Source organism: Lynx rufus, unplaced genomic scaffold, assembly GCF_022079265.1.
Source record: "Lynx rufus isolate CCGP_SWC_20201006 ecotype Redwood Valley unplaced genomic scaffold, mLynRuf1.p SCAF_7, whole genome shotgun sequence".
Lineage (NCBI taxonomy): Eukaryota > Metazoa > Chordata > Mammalia > Carnivora > Felidae > Lynx > Lynx rufus.
Genome location: NW_025814889.1, coordinates 29343239 through 29369247, shown reverse-complemented (window position 1 = coordinate 29369247; position 26009 = coordinate 29343239). Strand labels below are relative to the sequence as shown.

Below are 26009 nucleotides of genomic sequence, written 5' to 3'. Positions count from 1 at the left end.
GAAACTACATACAGCACAATATCTGAACCATTACATGTGTTACTACTTTATACCCACTCTTATTGTTTTGAATTCTATTAACTCTTATATTTTACTTACTTGGGTTTAGACAACAAGGCTTTCAAGGAGTATAAAGACTCTTGTTTAAGACGATTTTTCAGTTCTTCTAGTTTTTGCACCTGCTTTACTACTTGTGCAAGGCTTAAAGTGACTGTTTTGTCAGGTGCTGGAAACTCTGTTTCTAAAAAATTTTGATCTTTACTTATCTAAAACATAAAATTAGCCAGTTACTTAGGAAATACCCATTTTGCAACTATATCTCAAAGAAATGTCATCATTTTATTTACAAGTTACATAATTTTTATATTTTATCTATAACTACAATGAAATAATAATATTTTATAAATATAATTTAAGAGTAATTATCTAGCAACAGAATTATAGTTAAGTATTGACTTTTACATGTCAAAACTCAAATCCTTAATATAGGAGAATTTTAAGCAAGTTCAATAACAATTGTAGCAGAATAATTAACGGTAATTCAAAATATTTACAAGAGAATTCTAAAATAATTGATTTCCCAAAATCCTTTTTAAGAATACTCTTACCTGTGATAAATATGGAAATACAGTAATTTGCTCTCAAAAGCAATACTTTCTACTACTAACTCCCAGAAGTTAATATATAAGTCCATGAAACTGGCATTCTTGCATCTGTATGTGGAAAACCGAGACCCATTTGGATGTCTCAAGACTTTTTGAACAGACCAAGCTACAGAATAATGAGCAGTCAGGAGAATCAGTAGGATCCATAGAATAAGATGATAGACCATAACTGGTATTCTAGACAATAAGTCTATTTAAAGAAAGTTCATCAAGATGAATGCCCCCCCATCCAAAAAAACAAAACAAACAAAAATAAAAAATAAAAAAAAATGAAAGAAATATCAAACAGCTAACATGTGGAGACATAAGCAATCAGAGTAGCAATGGAGGTAAAAAAAAAAATTCAGAATAGCAGAGATCCACCCACATATATACCTCTGACCCTTATGATGTGAGGGAAAGCTAAAAAGAAAAAAGTAGTAGTAGTCAAGGCATAGTCCTAAAACCTAGCAAAGAGAAATTCTAGCAATGGGAATTTAAAAGAGACATTTTAGTAATGGCTACTTGAAATGGAATTAGGATATAACAGCAAGAAGTAAACACTGGGCAATGTTCTGGAAGTCTGAAACTGGGGGATACAGGACAACTGGAAGAGATGTATGGAAACTCTATGGAGAAAGGCACGATCCCAAAGAGAGGACATAATTTGGTATATAAGATACATTGCCAAATCATAAATGGAATCTAAAACCATCATAAATGGATCTAAAAAGTGATGTAGCAATCACCCACAGTTATCAATTTATTAACTCTCATCTAAAAATTCATTCTTACTATGAAAAATTATATGCCAACAAACTGGACAACCCGGAAAATGGACAAACTCCTAGACATCCGCACACTGCCAAAACTCAAACAGGAAGAAAGAAAATCTGAACAGACCCATAACCAGCAAAGAAATTGAATCGGTTATCAAAAATCCCCAATAAATAAGAGTCCTGAGCCAGATGGCTTCCCAGGGGAATTCTACCAGACATTTAAAGCAGAGTTAATACCTATCCTTTTCAAGCTGTTCCAAAAAATTGAAACGGAAGGAAAGCTTCTGGATTCATTCTATGAAGCCAGCATTACCTTGATTCCCAAACCAGACAGAGACCCCACAAAAAAGGAGAATTACAGGCCAATATGTCTGATGAAAATGGATGTAAAAATTCTCAACAAGACACTAGCAAATTGCATTCAACAGTATATTAAAAAGAATTATTCACCACGATCAAGTGGGATTCACTCCAGGGCTACAGGGCTGGTTCAATATTTTCAAATCAATCAATGTGATACATCACATTAATAGAAGAAAGGATAAGAACGATATGATCCTGTCAATAGATGCAGAAAAAACATTTGACAAAATACAGCATCCTTTCTTTATAAAAACCCCCAAAAGGTTGGGATAGAAGGAACATACCTGAACATCATAAATGAAAAGCCCACAGCTAATATCATCCTCAATGGGGAAAAATTGAGAGCTTTCTCCCTGAGGTCAGGAAAATGACAGGGATGTCCACTCTCACCAATGTTGTTTTTTTTTTTATTTTTTTTACATTTATTTATTTTTTGAGAGACATAGAGAGAGCACAAGTTGGGGAGGGGCAGAGAGAGAAGGAGACACAGAATCTGAAGCAGGCTCCAGGCTCTGAGCTGTCAGCACAGAGCCTGACTCAGGGCTTGAACTCACAAACCATGAGATCATGACCTGAGCTGAAGTCAGACACTTAACCGACTGAGCCACCCAGGCGCCCCTCACCAATGTTGTTTAACATAGTGTTGAAAGTCCTAGCTACAACTGACAACAAAATGAAATAAAAGGCATCCAAATTGGTAAAGAAGAAGTCAACCTTTCACTTTTTGCAGATGACATGATACTTTACATGGAAAACCCAAAAGACTCCACCAAAAAGCTGCTAGAACTGGTACGTGAATTCAGCAAACTTGCAGGATATAAAATCAATGTACAGAAATAGGTCTCATTTCTATACGCCAATAATGAAGCATTGGAAAGAGAAATAAAGAAACTGATCTATTTACAATTGCACCAGGAACCATAAAATACCTGGGAATAAACCTAACCAAAGAAGTAAAGGATCTGTACTCTGAAAATTAAGGAACACTTGTGAAAGAAATTGAAGACACAAAGAAATGGAAAAATATTCCCTGCTCATGGATTGCAAGAACAAACATTGTTAAAGTGTCCATACTACCCAGAGCAATTTACACATTCAATACACAATCAAAATAGCACCAGCATTCTTCTCAGAGCTAGAACAATCCTAAAATTTGTATGCAACCAGAAAAGACCCTAAAAAGCCAAAGTAATGTTGAAAAAGAAAAAACATAGGGGGAGGCATCACAATCCCAGACCTTAGCCTGTACTACAAAGCTGTAGTCATCAAGACAGTATGGTATTGGCACAAAACAGACACATAGACCAATAGAATACAACAGAAAACCCAGAACTGGACCCACAAATGTATGGCCAACTAATCTTCGACAAAGCAGGAAAGGGTATCCAATGGAAAAAAGATAGTCTCTTTAGCAAGATTCTGAGAGAACTGGACAGCAACATGCAGAAGGATGAAACTGGAACATTCTCTTCCACAATACACAAAAATAAATTCAAATGGATGAAAGACCTAAACGTGAGACAGGTAATCATCAAAACCCCTAGAGCAGAAAACAGGCAACAACCTCTTTGACCGCGGCCACAGCAACATCTTATTTGACATGTCTCTGAGGGCAAGGGAGATAAAGGCAAAAATGAACTATTGGTATCTCATCAATAAAAAAAAAAAAAAGCTTCTGTACAGCAAAGGAAAGAATCAACAAAACTAAAAGGCAACCAGTGGAATGGGAGAAGATATTTGCAAATGACACATCAGATAAAGGGTTAGTATCCAAAATCTTTAAAGAATTTACCAAACTCAACATCCAAAAACAAATAATCCAGTGAAGAAGGATGAAACTTATTCCAGGGAAGAAGACGTGAATAGACACTTTCCGAAGACTTCCAGATGGCTAGCAGACACATGAAAAGATGTCCAACATCACTAATAATCAGGGAAATATATATCAAAACTACACCAGTCAGAGTGGCTAAAATTAACAACTCAGGAAACAACACATGTTGGCAAGAATGTGGAGAAACGGGAACCCTCTTGCACTGTTGGTGGGAATGCAAACTGGAAAACAGTGTGAAGATTACTCAAAAAATTAAAAATAGAACTACCCTATGACCCAGCAATTGCACTACTGGGAATTTATCCAAAGGATAGAGGAGTGCTGATTCACAGGGGCACATGTACCCCAACGTTTACCACAGGACTATCAACAATAGCATATTATGGAAAGAGCCCAAACGTCCATAAACTGATGAATGGAAAAAGAAGACGTGGTGTACATATACAATGGACTACTACTCAGCAATGAAGAAGAATGAAATCTTGCCATTCACAACAACATGGATGGAACTGGAGGGTATTATGCTAAGTGAAATAGGTCAGTCAGGAGAAAGATGGATACCATGTTTTCACTCATATGTGGAATCTGAGAAACTTAATAGAAGACCATGGGAGAAAGGAAAGAAAAAAAAATAGTTACGGGGGGCGGGAGGCGGGGAACCATAAGACTCTTAAATACAGAAAACAAACTGAGGGTTGATGGGGGTGGGGGGGGTCAGGTGGGTGAGAAAAATGGGTGATGAGCATTGAGGAAGGCACTTGTTGGGATGAGCACTGGGTGTTGTATGTAAGTGATGAATTACAGGAATCTCCTCCTGAGGTCAGGAGCACACTGTATACACTGTGTGTTAGCTAACTTGACAATAAATTATATATAAAGAATGGCCAAATAAGATAAGAACACTTTATATAAATAAATTTTAAAAAAATAAATTGAAAAAATAAAGAATTCATAAAATTTAAATAAACATTTTTTAAAAAGAGGATTCTTACATATCTTCATAAGCTTGACTGTCCAGTTTTGCTGTCTCCACTGAATAGGCTGGTAAAACAAGGGCTTCATAATAATATAATAAAATATATTGTACTAAAAAATAATAAAAAATAAAATAAAATAAAAATCCATTCTTGGGGCACCTGGGTGGCTCAGTCAGTTTAAGCGTCCGACTTTGTCTCAGGTCATGATCTCACAGTTCATGGGTTTGAGCCCCATGTTGAGCTCTGTGCTGACAGCTCAGAGCCTAGAGCCTGGAGCCTGCTTCGGAGTCTGTATCCCTCTCTCTCTGCCCCTCCCCCACTCACACTCTGTCTCTCTCAAAAACAAATAAACATTAAAAAAAATTAGGGAGGCCTGGGTGGCTCAGTCAGTTAAATAACTAGCTCTTGATTTCAGCTCAGGTCATGATCTTGCAGTTCATGGGTTTGAGCCCCACATCGGGTTCTGCACTGATGGTGTGGAGCCTGCTTGGGATTCTCTATCTCCCTCTCTCTCTGCCCCTCCCCTGCTCATTCTCTCATTCTCTCCCTCTCTCTCTCTTTCTCAAAATAAATAAACTTAAAAAAAATTAAAAATCGGGGCACCTGGGTGGCTCAGTTGGTTAAGCATCTGACTTCAGCTCAAGTCATCATGATCTTGCGGTTTGTGGGTTTGAGGCCCACGTCAGGCTCTGTGCTAACAGCTCAGAGCCTAGAGCCTGTTTAGGATTCTGTGTCTCCTCCTCTCTCTGCCCCTCCCCTGCTCATGCTCTCTCTCTGTCTCTCAATAATAAATAAACGTTAAAAAAATTTTTTTAATTAAAAATCCATTCTTCGTTGCTGTGCTTACAATAGTGGAACATTTCTGACAGGTAGCATGTTAACCTTTATCAATGGAGAGTTCTAGACACTACAAAAAGAAGCAGGTTTCTTCCTAGTTCTGTCATCTCTCTCTGCTTAATCCTAGGGCACTGCATAGTATACCTAGTAGAGCTCACCTCCAAAAAGTTACAATAGCACCACCCCATAGGTGTCTTCCTCACAAGGTCCCTGGCATGGCTCATTCCCTCAGGTAGCTTCTCCTAGAACTTCTTACAAAATCTACCAGTGCAGAAACCCCTTCAGGAATCTTTCCAGCATACCACCCTTGGAGACAGCAAAAGGAACAGCACCTCTCCAGAAGATGGCTTTCCCCAGTACCAGAGAGGATGGCTTCCCAATGTATCACCCTTATGACCAACTTCCCAGTAAGTCCTGGTTCCACCAGTATGGCACCCCAGAAAACTCAGTGATGACAGCTGCTCCTTCTTCACAAGTTCTGGACCTTAGCCCTGGGTTAGGGACAGGATAAGGATGGGGGTATTAAGATTTGTTCCTTCTTTAAGTACTTTGCTTCCATCCTATCAATAGAGGCTGTTCCTTATATCTTCTATCCCTATATTCTTTAGAGTTGCCTTTACCTCTTGGTAGGGATTCTCCTATATTAGTAATTCTTTATGTTGAACTTTCCCTATTCAAATTACAGTGTAGTTTTTATCTTTTGATTAGACCCTAACTGATACATTGCATTTCCTGTTAAGAATTCAATTTAAACATGAGTCCTTTCTGGGAGAAGAGATGATATCACAGAACTAAAGGAATATGGAATAGACAATGAGATTATCAGCTACAAGATTTCATCAAAGACACCTACTTGGCACAGGTTCCAGCAGAACAGCTCTGAAACACATAGCCTATGTGCTAATCCTACATTTCTCTAGTGCAGCTCACCACACATTCTGAAGGCTTCAACATGTATCTCTGTTGATGTAACATGACCGCAGGCATTAGCCTCACCAGCATGTACTATCAATAAAATGTGTCAGCAATAAAAACAAAATTATTCCAAGATTCTCAAATGCTAGTATACATAATAATCCTCTAAGAAATCCTATTAAGGGGCACCTGGGTTGCTCAGTCAGTTGAGCATCCAACTTTGGCTCAGGTCATGATCTTGTGGTTTATGAGTTCGAGCCCCATGTCAGGCTCTGTGCTGACAGCTCAGAGCCTGGATCCCGCTTTGGATTCTGTGTCTCCCTCTCTCTGTTCCTCCCCCACTCGCACTCTGTCTCACTGTCTCTCTCTCAAAAATAAAGAATAAAAAAATTTTTTAAAGAATTCCTATTAAAAAGGCATATTGCTAACCTATACACATACAAAAAGAACTTTAATTCAGGAACTCTTACGTGGAGTTCTGAAATGGGCATTTGGAACAGGTATCCTTGGTAATATTTAAACATGATCCATCAAACATATTTAAGAAACCATTCATCAAAAGTCATAAGATAATACAAACACATTGGCAATGTATCTAATACACACCAAATTTAGTAGTTATTCATAATAATTAATTATGGATTTAAAAACTGAAAAATTTGGAATTATAGACCAGAAGTTTAGTTCTATACTAAAGGTTCCTCCTTGTGAATATGAATGCATACACCAGGATTTCAGAAATACTGGAAATGATGGTAACTGGCACTAAAGTGTAAATAGTAGATACAGAGAAAGATCAACATATATGAAAGCTATTTAGGACATAAAATCAAAAGGACTCAGGAATGTATTGAATATTAAGAAATCAAGTTGTCAAGGTTAATCGCCACACTTCTGTTTTACCCAACTGGATAGATATTACTACCATTCACTGAGACAGGGAACACTGGAAGAAGTGTAAGTTTAAGGGTAAAAAAATTCTTGGTTTTGATCCATTGGGTGTGAGGTGAAATAGTCTAGTAGGTAATTATATACCCATCTGGAGTTCAGAGGATGATTTTGAGCAAGAAGTGTACATTTCTAAGTTACCAGTATAAATGTAACACTTAAATTGAAAAACCGGTTGTGGTTGCCTACGGGGTAAGTTTAAAGTAAAGAAAAAAAAAGGAGGATATAGAATGAAATCTCAAGGCGCTCAAATATTTATTGATTATAAAATAAAGGTGGTTCTAAAAAGGAAACAGCTAAAGAGGTAAAACAGTAGCCAAGAAAGCGTAATTCACAAAAGTCAAAGAAATAGTGTTTTAAAAATGACGAAATGATTGACAATGTCAAGTATAGCTAAGGTAAAGAAAATTCCTATTGAATTTGACAATATAAAAGTTTCGTAGAACCAAACAGAATGTTTTCTTTATTATGGAGAGAGAATCTAATCAGGGTAGGCTGAGAAATGCTTTGGAAGAAAAGAGTATATATAATAAATTGATGCCAAAAAAATGAGCTCTGAAGTTTCAAAGTATGGCCCTCAGCTAAACTGTTAAGTTTTTATAGAAAATCCACAAAAACTCCAATTATTTTTGTTTTGTTTTTTAATTTTTTTTCAACGTTTATTTATTTATTTTTTTTTTGGGACAGAGAGAGACAGAGCATGAACGGGGGAGGGGCAGAGAGAGAGGGAGACACAGAATCGGAAACAGGCTCCAGGCTCTGAGCCATCAGCCCAGAGCCTGACGTGGGGCTCAAACTCACAGACCGCGAGATCGTGACCTGGCTGAAGTCGGCCGCTTAACCGACTGCGCCACCCAGGCGCCCCACTCCAATTATTTTTGATAGCCCTAGTTGGCTCTTTCAAGGAGAGAACATCCAGATTAACCTCTTCACTAGATGCCAATTTATCAGCTAATAATTTTTTTATAAAAGACTCAACTAGTTTTATTGTTCCTCAACTATCTTCAAGGCTTTTTCTCTCCTCTCTTTTATAAATCTTTGATTTTGCCTTTATTTAAAAAAAAACAATAATTTTTTTAATGTTTATTTATTCTTGAGAGAGAGAGAGAGAGAGAGAGACAGAGCGTGAGCAGGGAAGGGGCAGAGAGAGGTAGACACAGAACCCAAAGCAGGCTCCAGGCTCTGAGCTGTCAGCACAGAGCCCAATGTGGGGCTCAAACCCATGAACCATGAGATCATGACCCCAGCCAAAGTCAGATGCTTAACCAACTGAGTCACCCAACAGTAATGTAATAACTATTTCCCTTATGAGTAAATTTGCATACAATTTTTTTTAAAGATTGGTTATGAAGGGCAAAAAAGAAATAGGCCAGTAATTGGAGGGAATGTGGCATCAAATTAGAGAGACATGAGTATATTTAAAACCTGAAAGGAAGAACACAATTGGTTAGGAAAAGTTTAATACGTGAGAATGATTAATCAATTTCTTAAGATAAGATCCAAAACAAGTAAAAGAATGAGTCTTATGTAAGAAGAGGAACAATATTTGTTTAATAAGAAGAAAGGAGGAGTGAATGAGCATGGATTTAAATAAACTGTTTGGTAATTTAGGAGTTCTAACCGGTGGCTTATATATCAGGCATTTCAAGTGACTCGTTGAGAGTGTAAATGAAAATGGGACTGAGGGAATATAGGTTTGAGATGATGGCTGAAAAGGATTGAAATTCATTTCAGAAATGCAATAGAATTGCCAGGCAATATTCAAAATAATTATGTCTGAATAATCATGTCACTTTCTTCATCATTGTTTTACAACTAAGCTAAAGGCCCAAAAAGTAAATATTTGCATTTATTCAAGTTTAAGTTTTGTTAGATAAATGCAATGAAAAGAGAAAGAGGTAAACAATATTAGGAAGTTAAGAAATTCACTGTGATTAAGTACCTACTGTCTAAGCTAAAAAGAAAAATAAGTAAAAAATACTGCAGGAAGGTAAAGGAATGAATGAACCAGTAGTCTTGATGAAGTCAAAGAATGGCCAGAATAGTATTTAAAGCAATAATTGAGAAGTCAGAAATTTTTAGTTCAAGAATGAGTTGCCTGGGGGTGCCTGAGTGGCTCAATCGGTTAAGCATCCAACTTCAGCTCAAGTCATGATCTGACAGTTCGTGGGTTGAAGCCCCACGTCTGGCTCTGCACTGACAGTGTGGAGCCTGCTTGGGATTCTCTCTCTTCCTCTCTCTCTCTCTCTTCCTCTCCTCCACTCATGCTCCCACTCTCTCTTTCAAAATAAATAAATAAACTTAAAAAAAAAACAGCATAAAATTTTTCCCAAAATGGAATTAAAAACCCTTAAGGTTAGAGACTGATAGTTTTCAAAATGGTCATAAAACATCTGAAAATCTAAAGTATAAAAAAAATCATGAAAATAACATTAAATTTAAATAAAACCAATATAAAATTTTATAAGTAAGCATATTATAATATCATACATGTTTTTTAAATACAGGAGAAAGGTTTAAGCTGATATAAGTTTTTCCTTGTCACTTACTTTTTTACATAAATTAGGAAAGAATGATAATTAAATTTCCATTATTTATTTTTAAGAGAAAGAATGTGTCAAACTCAGAGCATCTCAGATACATGCAGGAATGTAGTGTGTAATCAAGGAGAAACATTTTATTCTAACCTTTAGTTCCTTCTCTACCTAAGTCAAAAGATTATAAACAATAGTTATTCAAAAAATCTTAACTAATTTCAAATTGATTTTCAAATGAGACAAAATATCAATTTAATTCACAATTAAGAAATGTTATACTTACCTCCTCCATCTGATTGACCTGTAGCTGAAACCACTTAAAAAAAAAGAAAGAAAGAAAGAAATACTTATTGACAAGTTATTCAAACATGTGGGTGGGTACAGGTATGTGTGTATGTGTGTGTGTGTGTGTGTGTGTGTGTACTTCATCTATCAAATATTAGTCATGAACCAAACATCATTTATCCTAGGGTTCAGAATGGGGCTAATGCAACATACAACTGGAATATAACATTTTAAAATTTATATAGTTGCAAGTTTGGGAGTTCTTTTTACTTCCTCATAGAAACCTCTTCTTCATTAGTGTGTATTTCTGTATTATAATTTCAGTAGGCTTAAACTGTAATATATTGAACATACCTTAAAAAGAGATTCCAAAATCTGGAAAATAAAGTTTTAATTAAAACATTTAAATATAAAATTATTCACTATGTTATGATATGATAAATTATTTAATTCTCTATAATTTTCAATAAGAAAAATATACAAATTATTAAAATAAAACTATAAATCTACAATCCAAGATAACATTTTTATAATTACAGATATAGTTTTTAGTACATCATGCATAGACAACTCAGTTCTAGAAAACTGTCCACCATTACAGATATATAGTATGATACCCAAAAATAATGTACATTTTTTATTTCATATATTAGTTAATATAAATAAGGAATAAAATTAAGATTCCTCTTGGAAGAGATTTTTTTCATAAAGCATAGAGTATTTTTTTCATAAAGCATAGAGTATAATAATGAAAAGCATTATCATAAGAACATTGTCTTCAGTAAAACTTGCTCTGTTGAAGGGCCTAAAAATTGAGATACAAAATATTATACTACTACTTGATATTTTTAATAGGAAATGCATACAACTGGTTTGGGAAACTGTGACAGAAACTGAATATCCAAAATGAATCACACAATCCTAAATACCAATATTTACCACTTAGAAAATATGTTTAAATGATTATATTTGAAACACACACAAAAGCCCATTCTATCACATCCAGATAAAAGTTCTGAATTACATTGTTAAAAAAAAAATTACTACATTCATTAGGACAGGAAAAAAAAGTTACTTAAGTGAAAAATCAGACTAGTCTAAACATTTTTTTTGCCATACTAACACTAAATCAATAGTTCAAAAAGTGTAGTCCCCAAACCAAGAGCATCAGCATCACCTAAACAATCATATTTGTTAGTAATGTAAATTCTTAGGCCGCATCCCAGCCAACTGAATCAAAAAGTCTGGGAGTAGGGCCAGCAATTTGTGTTTTAACTGGCCCTCCAATTGATTCCATTGCATGCTAAAGTTTGAGAATCACTGTGCTAAATAATAAGAAATCAAAAATCTAAGCAAAAAGGACTGAGATCCTCAACAAAAAATACCACAGTAAATAAATATCCATGTCTGAAGAGAAATATTTTTAGTTGCATAAGGATTTAGAAACTAATGTTCACTGAGGCACACTACCTTGGAATAAACTCATTCTTTCCACTATCAAGAGATTCCAAGGTTCTCAAAACCTCCTTTCCTATCTCAGAAGATGATAGGAAACCATCATATATCAATTCACTCATTCATTATAGCCAGAGTTCAACAATTATTTAAACCACTAAAAGCCCAGAGAACAAAGGCTTTCTCAACTACTGAGGAAACCTACATCTTCAGTTCTAGTAATGCTGAACCTAGAACACTACTGATAAAAGTGGAGAATGAAAACGGACCAGAAGTGAGGAAAATCAATTTTACACAAACACTAAACAGAAAATGAAAATTCTATGAAAATGTAGAGGAATGTATATAAAGTTCCCAGGAAAAATATTAAACTTATATTCTAATTTTATTTATCATTTAAATGTGAAGCCAAAATGAAACTGTTTTCAGAAATTCAAAGGCTCCCAAACGATTTCACCACACATTCTAACCTAACAAACAACAACAAAATTTATTCTTAGAAAAGTAAATGTAAGAAAAAACTATAGGCAAGGTAATCAGTATATACCTTACTCTTTTGTTTGTTTCAAGTTTTTATTTAAATTCCAGTTAGTTAACATATAGTGCAATATTAGTTTCAGGAGTAGATTTAGTGATTCATCACTTACATGTAACACTCAGTGCTCATCACAAGTGTCCTCCTTAATACCCATCATCCATTTAACCCATCATCACCGCACCCACGTCCTCTCCAGCAACCCTCAGTTTGCTCTCAATAGTTAGGAGTCTGGGATGCCTGGTTGGCTCAGTTGGTTAAAGAGAACAACCTTTGATTTTGGCTTAGGTCATGATCACACAGCTCATGAGACTGAGCCCAGTGTCAGGCTCTGCACTGGCAGCATAGATCCTGCCTGGGATTCTCATTCTCCCTCTCTCTCTACCCATGCTCACTCTCACTCTTTCTCTCTTTCTCTTAAAATTAATAAACTTAAAAAAATTATAATTGACTCTGTTTTATGGTTTGCCTCTTTCTCCCCCCTATGTTCATCTGTTTTGTTTCTGAAATTCCACATGACTGAAATCATATGGCATTCGCCTTTCTCTGACATTTCGTTTAGCATAATAGTCTCTAGCTCCATCCATGTCATTGCCAATGGCAAGATTTCATTTTTTTGATGGCTAATATCCCATTGTGTGTGTGTGTATGTGTGTGTGTGTGTGTGTGTGTGTGTGTACCACAAATTCTTTATCCATTCATCAGTTAATGGACACTTGGGCTCTTTCCATAATTTGGCTAGTATTGATATATTGCTGCTATAACATAAATATCAGGGTGCATGTATCCCATTGAATTAGTATTTTCATAGTCTTTGGGTGAATACCTAGTAGTTCAATCACTAGATCTTGGGGTAGTTCTATGTTTAACTTTTTGAGGGACCTCTATACTGTTTCCAGAGTGGCTACATCAGTTTGCATTCCCACCAACAGTGTAGGAGGGTTTTCCTTTCTCTGCATCTTTGCCAACGTCTGTTGTTTCCTGTGTTATTAAATTTTAGCCATTCTGATAGGTGTATCTCGTAGTTTTGATTCATATTTCTCTGATGATGACTGATAGTGAGTACCTTTTCATGTGTCTGTTAGCCATCAGAGTAAATACCCTACTCAAAAAACTATTAATGGGGCTGTCTCTCAATGCCACTGTAATAAAAAGCTTCCTAATGAAAAGATGGCACAATATTTTTAAGTGAAATAATAAGCTGTAACTAACATTCAGATAGGCATAGTGTGTCACTGAAACCAAGAGAAGAACATTTCAAGAAGAACAAAATGTTCAACAGAGTTATATTTGCGGAGTTGTCAAGAGTCATGAACAATGAATTTAACACCATGGAGTTAGGGGGAAGCAGTCATTACTATCATTACAGGACTAGTTCAAGGGACTTTGGGGGCAGAAGTCAAACTGAAGTATAAATGAAGGGGAGAAAAATTAATATAAGTATTAACAAGAGGACTATTTGGGAAAAGGTAGAGCAATATAGGAAAGCACTAGAAAAAAATCTACACTCAATGGAAGGGTTTTATAAAACTTTAAAAGCCAACAAACATTTTATTTTTTCCTATGACATTAACATACCAAAACAACATTCCCTAGTTGCTAAAATTTTCTAAAAGGGTAGAATATATTTTGATATATTTATAGGCTCTTTGTATATCCCTCTGTGTGAAATGCCTTTTTATTTCCCTTGAGCATTTTCTATTGATTTATCTTATACTTATTATAAATAAATGTTATTTATATATTCTGGATAATCCCTTGTCACTTATATGTTATCTAAGCACTTTCCCCTATTTGAACCTTCTCTTGTACATCTCTTTATGAATCTTTATACAATAGAGGTTTTAATTTTAATATAGTTGGATTTATCCAACTTTCCTTTTATGACATATTTAATCTTGTAATTATTCATTTCTCTAGGTCATAAAGACAGTCTCTAAATATTGTTTCTAAATATTTTTGGTTTTTTCTTCTACATTTAGGTCTTTAATTCATCACAAAATGTTTTTTTTATATATACTATAAAGTAGGGATCAACTTTTGTCTTTTCGTTATCCCAGAGCCATTTATTATACAGTAATCCTCTCCTTGCCCACAGTTTCACTTTCCAGTTTCAGTTACCTTTGGTCAACTACTGTCCAGAAGCAGATATCCCTGCTTCTGACATATCATCATAAAGTCAACAGTAGTCTTACAGTATGTCATAATGCCTATATCATTCACCTCGCTGCATCTCATTAAGTAGATATTTTATTATCTCAATTATAAGAGAAAGGGTTAAGTACAGTATAATAAGATATTTTTAGAGACCTCATTCACATAATTGTTATTGTTATGTGCCCTAATTTATTAATAGTTGTTGTTACTCTCTTACTGTTCCTAATTTATAAATTTAACTTTATCATAGGTATGCATGTATAGCATAACACACAGCATGTATGTGTGGATGTATGTATATGTGTATGTGTGTGTGTGTGTGTGTGTGTGTGTGTGTGTGTGTACTATCCATGTAGGCATCCCACTGGGGATCTGAGAACATATCCTCCACAAATCCACAGATAAGGGGGGATTATGTACTGTACTAGAGGTCATTAGTAACATATTCCATATATGAAAGGATCTATTTCTGAGTTTTTATTCAATTCCATTGGTCTATCTAGTCTTGCACCAAAAGTACACAATTATAATAAATATAGCTTTATAACAAGTTTTGATATCTGCTAGGGAAAATTGTCTCATTTTGTTCTTTTTCCTCAGACCTCATTTGTCTATTCTTGATCCATTGAACTTCTATATAAAATCCAGAATCAGTTGTAAATTTGCATCAAATAAGACCTATTTTGGGTATTTAGAGAGTGATGACAGCAAAAATGGTGGAATAGGGAACTCAAAGGGCCTATCCTACATGGAAACATGAAAACATGAGCAAAAACTGTCATGACCAAGTTTTCAGAACTCTGAAATAGTCAAGGCTTTACAGGAACCAAGTAATGCTGAATAAATAAAAATGTGACTTAAACACTGTAGGAGAACTTTGTGACATTTCAATAGTCTTGCCCTCCCCTAGTACAATGGTAGTCATAAAGTTGACAACCTCCATTTCTGATTTGGGTATGTGGTTCTAGAGGAAACAAAGATCTATTGCCAAGGAACTGTGTTTGTCTGTTTTGACCTTTCTGAGGGTTCTCTGAAGGACTTGCAGCTTTTGCCTTTGTTTCATCTAGCTCAGAACTCTCTCATGGCAAAAAACAAACAAACAGCTGAGTGGAGGGAATTACTCAAAAACACTGAAAGGAAAATGAACAAGCCACTGCTCCCTCTAGAAAAAGATTGCAGTTGTGGCAAATAATATACATGTCAAAAGCCTAGAAGAAAAAGCTATAGCAACAGTAACTTTGGAAAATAAGGATTTTGAAAAGATCCCATACATAAGAGGAATCTAGTGAGCCACATACTTACACTGGCCAGGATTCATGCTCACAAAATATCTGAGTGACACTAAACTTTCACCTCCGGCTTATCTTTAGCTCAACGCAAACAAAAAATGAAGGCTAACTCAAGATTTGTAAACAGCTTAGCTAAGTTTTGAAGGAGTGTCCCAACACAGATCTAATCTTAAAGGAACAGGAAAAATGTTTTTCTCCTTTTATTTTTTGTGGCTCAAGGCATGTAAGAAAATCTTTGTCAAATATACTACCTGACCACAAGCTAAAGGCACAGAAACTTGAGAGATGAAATATATCAAAGAATACAGATCTTCAAGATAGTTTATTTTTATTGTTTTGTTTATTTTAGAGGGAGAGAGAGAGAGAACGAGCAGGAGAGAGGGGCAGAGGAGCTTGACATGACCCTGCAATCATGACCTGAGGTGAGTTGGACACTCAACCAACTGATCCACCCAGGCACTCCTCAAATAAATAGTTAAAATTTCTGATTTCCAATCTGGATTGCAAGGAGTCAGATCAATCACTCTGTCCTAACAATAAAAGCTGAATGAACTGAAAATCAACAATTCATCTTATGTCCATCACAAAATTGAGCAAATCACAGAGCAAATCACAGCACCAAAAATGGAAGAGACAGACAGGTGATACTGAGAATCATAAATTCCCAGAGCAGAAATCCCTAAGAACAAATCTCCCCAAATTTGACATGTAAGTAGGGATTTATATGAAGTAAAATGACCAAGAGATCTTTAATAAGATTAACAACTGTTTTCTTCTCAGAAACTATGGACATCAGAAGGTAGCGTGATGGCATATTTTAAATGCAATTAAGAAAAGAAGACTATATGCCAAGTGTTATATACCTGGCAAGATTATACTTCAAAAATGAAGGAGAACTTAAGAAAAGATAATGCCATAATTAAGTGTAAGAAAATTATGGATAAAAAATTTAAAATATGACATCATATACATAAACTGCAAAGGAGGGAGTAAAAAAGAACAAAAAAGTTTTTTAGAATGTGTTTGACTTAAATGACTAGCCACTTAATACAGACTGTTATGTACTTAAGATGTTATATATGAACTTCATGCTAACCACAAACCCAAAATCTATAAAAGACACAGAAAAAAAAAAGAGAAAGAAACCAAATATAACACTAGAGAAACTCATAAATCACAAAGAAAGAAAGAGAAGAAAGAACGAAGCAGAGAACTACAAAAAAATTAAATAAATTTTAAAAATTAAATAAATAAATTTAATTAATTAATTAATTAAATGACAATAAGTACATACCTATCAATAATTACTTTAAATATAAATGGCCTAACTTGTACCCCAATGTTTATAGCAGCACTCTCAACAATAGCCAAATTGTGGAAAGAGCCTAAATGTCCATCAACTGATGAATGGATAAAGAAATTGTGGTTTATATGCACAATGGAATACTACGTGGCAATGACAAAGAATGAAATATGGCCTTTTGTAGCAACGTGGATGGAACTGGAGAGTGTTATGCTAAGTGAAATAAGCCATACAGAGAAAGACAGATACCATATGGTTTCACTCTTATGTGGATCTTGAGAAGCTTAACAGAAACCCATGGGGGAGGGGAAGAAAAAAAAAAAAGAGGTTAGAGTGGGAGAGCCAAAGCATAAGAGACTGTTAAAAACTGAGAACAAACTGAGGGTTGATGGGGGGGTGGGAGGGAGGGGAGGGTGGGTGATGGGTATTGAGGAGGGCACCTTTTGGGATGAGCACTGGGTGTTGTATGGAAACCAATTTGACAATAAATTTCATATATTGAAAATAAAATAAAATAAAATAAAATAAAATAAAATAAAATAAAATAAATATAAATGGCCTAATTCTTCAACCAAAGACATAGGGTGGCATAATGGATTAAAAAATATATAAGAACCATCTACATGTTGCCTATAAAAGACTCAACTCAGACCCAAAGACACATGCAGACTAAAAGTGAAGTGATGGAAAAATATTAACCATGCAAATGGAAGCAAAAAAAGAAGTAATATTTACATCAGGTAAAATAGTTTTAAACAAAGACTAATAAAATACAAAAAGGGCATTACATAATAATAAAATAAAGAGAACAATCAAACAAGAGAATATAACAATTATAAATATGAATGCACCCAAATTAGAGCACCTAAATATGTAAAGCAAATATTGACAGACATAAAGGGAGAAACTGGTTATAATACATTAATAGGAGGAGACTTTAACATCTCCTTACATCAATGGATAGATCATTCAGGTAGAAAATCAATAAGGAAACAGAATCTCTGAATGACACATTAGACTAGTTGGACATAACACATATATAAAGAACATTCCATCCAAAATAACAAAATACATATTCTTCTCAAGTGCACATGGAACATTCTCCAGAAGACATCATATTAACATATGACACAAAACAAGTCTGAATAAATTTTAAAATACTGAAATCATACCATGCATCTTTTTCAACCACAGTGGTATGAAACTAGAAATCAATCATAAGACAATGAAAAGAACACAAACATGTAAAGGCTAAACAGGCTACTAAACAACCAATGAGTCAATGAAGAAATCAAAGAAAAATGTAGAAATATATGGAGACAAATGAAAACACAATAGCCCAAAATCTTTGGGACACAGCAAAATCAGTATTAAGAGGGAGATAGTTAGCAACACAGGCCTACCTCAAGAAACAAGAAAAAGCTCAAAAGCAATCTAACCTTACATTAAAATGAGCTAGGAAAAGAACAAACAAAGCCCAAAGAGATTAAAAGTAAGAAAATAATAAGATCAGAGTACAAATAAATAACATAAGACTTCTTAAAAAGGAAAAGATCAATGAATGAAACCAAGAGCCGGTTTGTTAAAAAGATAAACAAAATTGATAAGCCCTTAGCCAGACTCATCAAGGAAAAAAAAAAAAAAGAAAAGAAAAACTCAAATAAAATCAGAAACAAAAGAGAATAAACAGCTTACACCACAGAAATACAATGCAATATAAGAGAAAACGATGAAAAATTATACATCAGCAAATTGGACAACCTAAAAGAAATAAATAAATTCTTAGAAATTGAATCAGGAAGATAGAAAAATCTGAAGGCCAATTACTAGTATACTAGTAATGAAATTGAATCAGTAATCAAAAACTTGCCAAAAAAATAAAAGTCCAGGACTAGACAGATTCATAGGTGAATTCTGCCAAGCACTTAAAGAATAGTACTTATTCTCATACTATTTCAAAAAATAGAAAAAAAGAGGAAAGTTCCCAAATTCACTTTATAAGGCCAACATTATTCTAATATCAAAATCAGACAAGGATACCACAAATAAAAAAACTATAGGTCAATATCTCTGATGAACATAGATGGAAAAATCCTCAGCAAAATACAGGCAAACCACATTCAACAATACATTAAAAGGATCATTCACTGTGATCAAGAGGAATTTATTCTGGGGGTGCAAGAATGGTTCAATATTTGCAAATCAATGTGAAATTTCATATCAACAAAAGAGAAGGATTAAAATCCATATGATCATCCCAATAGGTGCAGGAAAAGCATCTGACAAAAATCAACAGCCATTGATAATAAACTCTCAATAAAGTGGGTTTAGAAGAAACATACATCAACATAACAAAGGCCATATAGTTAAAAAAAAAAAGGAAAAAGAAAAGGGAAAAAAAAACAGGGCCGGGGAACCTGAGTGGCTCAGTCAGTTAAGCAACCAACTCTTGATTTTGGCTCAGATCATGACCTCACAGTTTGTGAGATTGAGCCCCGCATCAGTCATGGAGCCTGTTTGGGATTCTCTCTCTCCTCTCTGTCCCTCCCCACTCTCAAAATAAATAGATATTAAAATTTTTTTAAATGGCTAACATCATACTCAATGAGGAAAAATTTGGAGCTTTTCCCTTAAGGTCAGGAACAAAACAGGATGTCTACTCTCACCACTATTATTCAACATAGAAAGAAGTGTTAGCTATAGCAATCAGGCAAGAAAAAAAAATGCAAGGCATCCATTTTGGTAAGGAAGAAGTTAAACTGTCATTATTTTCATATGGCATAATAATACACACAGAAAACTCTAAACTATTAGAACTATTAGAAATAAGAAATTAATTCAGTAACATTGTAGTGTATAAAAATAATACTCAGAAATCTGTTTCATTTCTATAAACTTATAGAAATTAGCAGAAGGAGAAGTTAAGAGAACTTACAATTATACCAAAACAAAAACTAAATACCTAGGAATAAATTTAACAAAGGTGGTGAAAGACATGTACTATGAAAACTATAAAACACTTATGAAAGAAATGGAAGATGACACAAACAAATGTAAAGATATTCCATGCTAATGGATTGAAAGATTTAATATTCTTAAAATGTCCATACTACCCAAAGCAATCTGAAGAGTCAACGCAATCCCTATCAAAATACTAACATACTAGCATTTTCACAAAACTAGAATAAGTAATCCCAAAATTTATATAGAACCACAAAGACTGCAAATAGCCAATGCAATCTTGAAAAAGAAAAACAAAGCTGGAGGTATCAGAAGTCCAGATTTCATGATACACTACAAAGTGGGGCAGCTGGGTAGCTCAGTTGGTTGACCATCTAACTTAATTTCTGCTCAAACTCTTAATTTCTGCTCAGTGATGATCTCAGTGTTGTGGGATCGAGTCCCCCATCAGAATCCATGCTGAGCATGGAACCTGCTTGAGATTCTCTCTCTCTCTCTCTCTCTCTCTCTTCCCCCCCCCCCCGCCCCCACCATGCCCTTCTCACTGCTTGCATTCTCTCTGTCTCTCTAAAAAAAAAACAAAAAAAAAAAGATACACTACAGAGCTGTAGTAATGAAAACAGTATGATACTGGCACAAAAACAGACTCATAGATCAATGGAACGAAATAAAAAATCCACAAATAAACCCTGCTTATATGGTCAAATAATCCACAACAAAGAAGGCAAGAATATACAATAGGGAAAGACACTCTCTTCAATAAATGGTGCTAGGAAGACTAGAGAGCTATATGCAAAAGAATGAAACTGAATTTTGCACAGCTAGAAAATTGATCTGAGGATTAACACAACAATCTGCATAACTTGAGCCACAGAATTCAATAGGTACACAGCAGAGAGGTGAACTGGGAGAGAGAAGAGCCACAGAGGATAGGGAGCTGTTTTTGCAGATAGAGGAAACAGAAAAGGGGGGAGAGTGCAGGAAAAGCACTCCCCCAAAAGTAGCTGCAGAGAAAGAGAAAGAGTGGAAATACCCACAAGTGACCGAACAAGAAAGGGAGAAAGGAAAAAGGAGACAGTTTCAATACCATTAGCACTCTATAAACAGAGGAGCACAGAGTCTGGAAAAAACTCCACAGCTCAATACCTGATGGAGCTCTGGTGGGAAGGGTGAATCCTCAGGAGCAGACAGTGAGGTCCGAGGGGTCTACAGCCCACATGGGAAGAAGTGGTTCCCCTGCCAGGAGGGAATTTGGTAGAAGCCACAGAGCCTCCCTACAGGCAAAGGTCCCAGCGGACCCCAGAGAACAGCCATGTTTGCTGGTATTGGAACAAAGACACCAGGGTGCTTCAGATGAAACCTGGCACTGGCTGTGTGTTGTGTTTGCCATAATCTCTGAACCTCTGCTGCCATGCAATCACAGGAACTTTTTCTGGGGCAAGTAGGCACCATCCACAATCTCTGAACCACTGCAAAAGCACGACCACACAAAAGTTCCCAGGGGCAAGCCGGCAGCCAGCCATTGTCCAGCAAGGGCGTCCCCTAGAGGGTCAGAGTGGATGCTGCAGGGCTCTCAGAAGTGAGAGGTATGGAAACACAGCCCCATATGAGATATAATTCATGAGGAAGGTGCCACCTGGCAGGCTGACAGTTTGGATATGTACAGTGTAGAAATAGGAAGTGGATGGAAGCTGGAGACAAAGGAGGGGTACTTGATGACTGGTTGTTGAGAACACAGAGTTCTGACATCAGAGACTGGGAAGCTGGGTGACATCAATTAAACCTCTCCCATGCATGCATGCCACACCCCAGTCACCTAAGCAGAGCCACATAGTGGGAGAACAGAGCCATTACACCAAGCCTCATCCAACTGTGCCAGCCAAGCTCAGACCCTAGAGCACAAGTCTGTCTGCCTGCTTAGTGTACGAACTATAAAGTGCTTCATAGTTAGACTTCTAGGGGAAACTGGATGTAATTTTATTGGGATTTCATTCTGTTTGCTGCTCCATCTATTCATTACTTCTTTATTCTGTTTTCTTTTTTTTTTTTTTTTTCGTTTCATTTATTTTTCTTTTCTTATTCTTGGATACAGAAAAAGAAAAAATTTATTTTTATTTTCTGTTTTTTTAATTTTTTTAATTTTTACTATATTTTTTTATTTTTGGAAATGTTTTATTCTATTTTACTTTCTTCATTTCATTTTATTCTATTTTATTATATACTTTTTCAAAATTTTTAAGCATATCCTTACTTTTCTTTCTTTCCCTTTTTCCTCTATTCTATCAAGCTTCTTTCAATAACCAGATGAAAACACACTAGGATCTAGCTTCCTTTATTTAACTTTTTATGTTGTTTTTAATTTTTTAATTTTAATTTTTTTATTTTATTAATTCTTTTTCTTCCTCCAAAAATGACCAAATGAAGGAATTCATCCCAAAAGAAAGAACAGGAAGAAAGGACAGCCAGGGACTTAATCAACACAGATATAAGGAAGATGTCTGAACTAGAATTTAGAATCACAATAATAAGAATACTAGCTGGGGTTGAAAAAGCATAGAATCCCTTTCTGCAGAGGAAAAGGGGTAAAATCTAGTCAGGACGAAATTAAAAATGGTAAAACTGAGATGCAATCTTGAATGGATGTTATGGCAGCAAGGATGGATGAAGCAGAGCCATGAATCACCAATATAGAAGGTGAAATTATGGAGAATAATGAAGCAGAAAAAAAGAGGAAAACTAAGGCAAAACAGCACGGCATAAGAATTAGAGAACCCAGGGGCGCCTGGGTGGCGCAGTCGGTTAAGCGTCCGACTTCAGCCAGGTCACGATCTTGCGGTCCGTGAGTTCGAGCCCCGCGTCAGGCTCTGGGCTGATGGCTCAGAGCCTGGAGCCTGTTTCCGATTCTGTGTCTCTCTCTCTCTCTGCCCCTCCCCCATTCATGCTCTGTCTCTCTCTGTCCCAAAAAATAAATAAACGTTGAAAAAAAAAATTAAAAAAAAAAAAAGAATTAGAGAACCCAGTGACTCATTAAAAAGGAATAACATCCAAATCATAGGAGTCCCAGAAGATACAGAGAGAGAAAAAGGGGTACATGGTCTATGTGAGCAAATCACAGTGGAAACCATTTCTAACTAACCTAGGGAAGGACACAGACATCAAAACCAAGAAGCACAGAGAACTCCTGTGCTTCAACAGAAACTGACCATAAACAAGGCATATCATAATCAAATTCACAAAAACATAGAAAAGGAAAGATTTGTGAAAGCAGCACTGGAAAAAAGGTACTTAACCTATAAGGGAAGACAGACCAGGTTCATAACAGACCCATCCACAGAAACTTGGCAGGCCAGAAAGGCGTGGCAGGATATATTCAACATGCTGAACTGGAAAAATATACAGCCAAGAATTCTGTATCCAGCTAGGCTGTCATTAAAATATTGCTAAAATGTCAATACTACCCAAAGCAATCTACACGTTCAATGCAATCCCTATCAAAATTGCACCAGCATTCTTCTCAAAGCTAGAATGAACAATGCTAAAATTTGTATGAAACTAAAAAAGACCCCAAAAAGCCAAAGTAATGTTGAAAAAGAAAACCAAAGTGGAAGGCATCACAATCCCAGACTTTAGTCTGTACTACAAAGCTGTAAGAATCAAGACAGGATGATATTGGCACAAAAACAGACACATAGACCAAAGGAATAGAATAGAGAACCCAGAAATGGACGCACAAATGTATGGCCGACTAATTTGTGATAAGGCAGGAAAGAATATCCAATGGAATAAAGACAGTCTCTCCAGCAAATGGTGTTGGGAAAACTGGACAGCTACATGCAGAAGATTGAACCTAGACTACTTTCTTACACCATACACAAAAATAAACTCAAAATGGATGAAAGACCTAAACATAAGTCAGGAAGCCATCAAAATCCTAGAGGATAAAGCAGGCAAAAACTTCTTTGACTTCAGCCACAGCAACTTCTTACTCAACATGTCTCTAGAAGCAAGGGAAACAAAAGCAAAAATGAATAATTGGGACCTCATCAAAATAAAAATCTTCTGCATGGAGAAGGAAACAATCAGAAAAACTAAAAGGCAACTGATGAAATGAGAGAAGATATTTGCAAAGACTTATCAGATAAAGGGCTGGTATCCAAAATCTATAAAGAACTTATCAAACTTAACAGCCAGAAAACAAATAATCCAGTGAAGAAAAAGCTAAAAGACATGAATAGACACTTTCCAAAGAAGACATCCAGATGGCCAACAGACATATGAAAAAATTCTCAATGTCACTCATTATCAGGGAAATACAAATCAAAACCACAATGAGATACCACCTCATACCTGTCAGAATGGCTAACATTAACAACTCAGGCAACAACAGATGTTGGCAAGGTTGCAGAGAAAGAGGAACCCTTTTTCACTGCTGGTGGGGATGCAAACTGGTGCAGTCACTCTGGAGAACAGTATGGAGGTTCCTCAGAAAACTAGAAATAGAACTACCCTACAACACAGCAATTGCACTACTAGGTATTTATCCAAAGGATACAGGTATGTTGTTTCAAAGGGGCACATGGACCCCAGTGTTTATAGAAGTGCTATTGACAATAGCCAAAGTATATGGAAAGAGCCCAAATGTCAATTGACGGATGAAGGGATAAAGGATAAAGAAGGTGTGGTGTGTATGTGTGTGTGTGTATACATACATACATATATGTATGAAAGAGATTTAGACACACACACACATACACACAATGGCAGTATTATTGGCAATCAAAAAGAATGAAATCTTGCCATTTGCAACAATGTGGATGAAGCTAGAGTATATTATGCTAAGCAAAATTAGTCAGAGAAAGACAAATATCATATGACTTCACTCATATGTGGAATTTAAGATACAAAACAGGGGCGCCTGGGTGGCGCAGTCGGTTAAGCGTCCGACTTCAGCCAAGTCACGATCTCGTGGTCTGGGAGTTCGAGCCCCGCGTCAGGCTCTGTCTGGGCTGATGGCTCAGAGCCTGGAGCCTGTTTCCGATTCTGTGTCTCCCTCTCTCTCTGCTCCTCCCCCGTTCATGCTCTGTCTCTCTCTGTCCCAAAAATAAATAAACGTTGAAAAGAAAAAAAATTTTTTTAAGATACAAAACAGATGAACATAAGGGAATGGAAGCAAAAATAATATAAAAGCAGGGAGGGAGACAAAACATAAGATGCTCTTAATTTAGAGAACAAACTGAGAGCTGCCGGATGGGTTGTGTGTAGGGGGATGGGCTAAATGGGGAAGGGGCATTAAGGAGGACACCTGTTGGGATGAGCACTAGGTGTTATATGTAGGGGATGAATCAATGGATTCCATTCCTGAAGTCACTATTGTACTATATGCTAACTAACTTGGATGTAAATTAAAACAAATGAATGGATGAATGAAACTGGATCGATTTATTACATAATACATGCAAATAAGATAAAATGAATTAAAGACCTAAATGTGAGACCTGAAACCATAAAAATCCTAGAAGAGAATGCAGACAGTAATTTTTTTTTATTTTTTTGACACCAATGATAGCAACATTTTTCTAGCTAGGTCTGCTAAGGAAAGGGAAATGAAAGCAAAAATAAACTATTAAGATCACAACCAAATAAAAAGCTTTTTCACAGCAAATGAACTATCTAAAAACAAACAGAGAATCTACTGAATGGGAGAATACATTTGCAAATGATATATCTGATAAGGGGTTAATATCCAAAATATACAAAGAATTTATACAACTCAAAACCAAAAAGAAGAAGGAAGAGGAGGAGAAGCTGTGAAGGGGGAGGAGGAGGGGAGGAGAAAGAGGAGAAAAAGAAGGAGAAGGAGTAGGAAGTAAAGGAGGAGGAGGAGGAAGTAGAGGAAGAAGAGGAGGAGGAGAAAAACACAATCCAATTTAAAAAATGGGCAGACTGAATAGACATTTTTCCAAAGACGACATACAGATAGCCAATAGACACATGAAAAGATGCTCAATATCACTAATCATCAGGGAAATGCAAATCAAAACCACAACAATAACTTCACAGATGTCAGAATGACTAGTATAAAAAAGAGAAAGAAATAACGAATGTTGGAAAGGATATGAAGAAAAGAAAACTCTTGTGCACTGTTGGTGGTATTGTAAGTTGGCGAAACTATTGTGGAAAACAGTATAGA

General features: G+C 35.8%; 1 protein-coding gene across 1 annotated transcript in view; it reads right to left on the bottom strand.

The window, feature by feature from the left end:
• Positions 1-26009, bottom strand: part of LOC124501607 (coiled-coil domain-containing protein 7-like) — a 147328-nt gene that overhangs the window by 96678 nt on the left and 24641 nt on the right. The window contains exons 4-6 of the mRNA XM_047065948.1: positions 10474-10494; positions 10118-10150; positions 100-266 (exon numbers count right to left, since the gene is read on the bottom strand). Of these exons, the coding sequence (XP_046921904.1) occupies positions 100-266; positions 10118-10150; positions 10474-10494 (221 nt within the window). The remainder of the gene's footprint in view (positions 1-99; positions 267-10117; positions 10151-10473; positions 10495-26009) is intronic.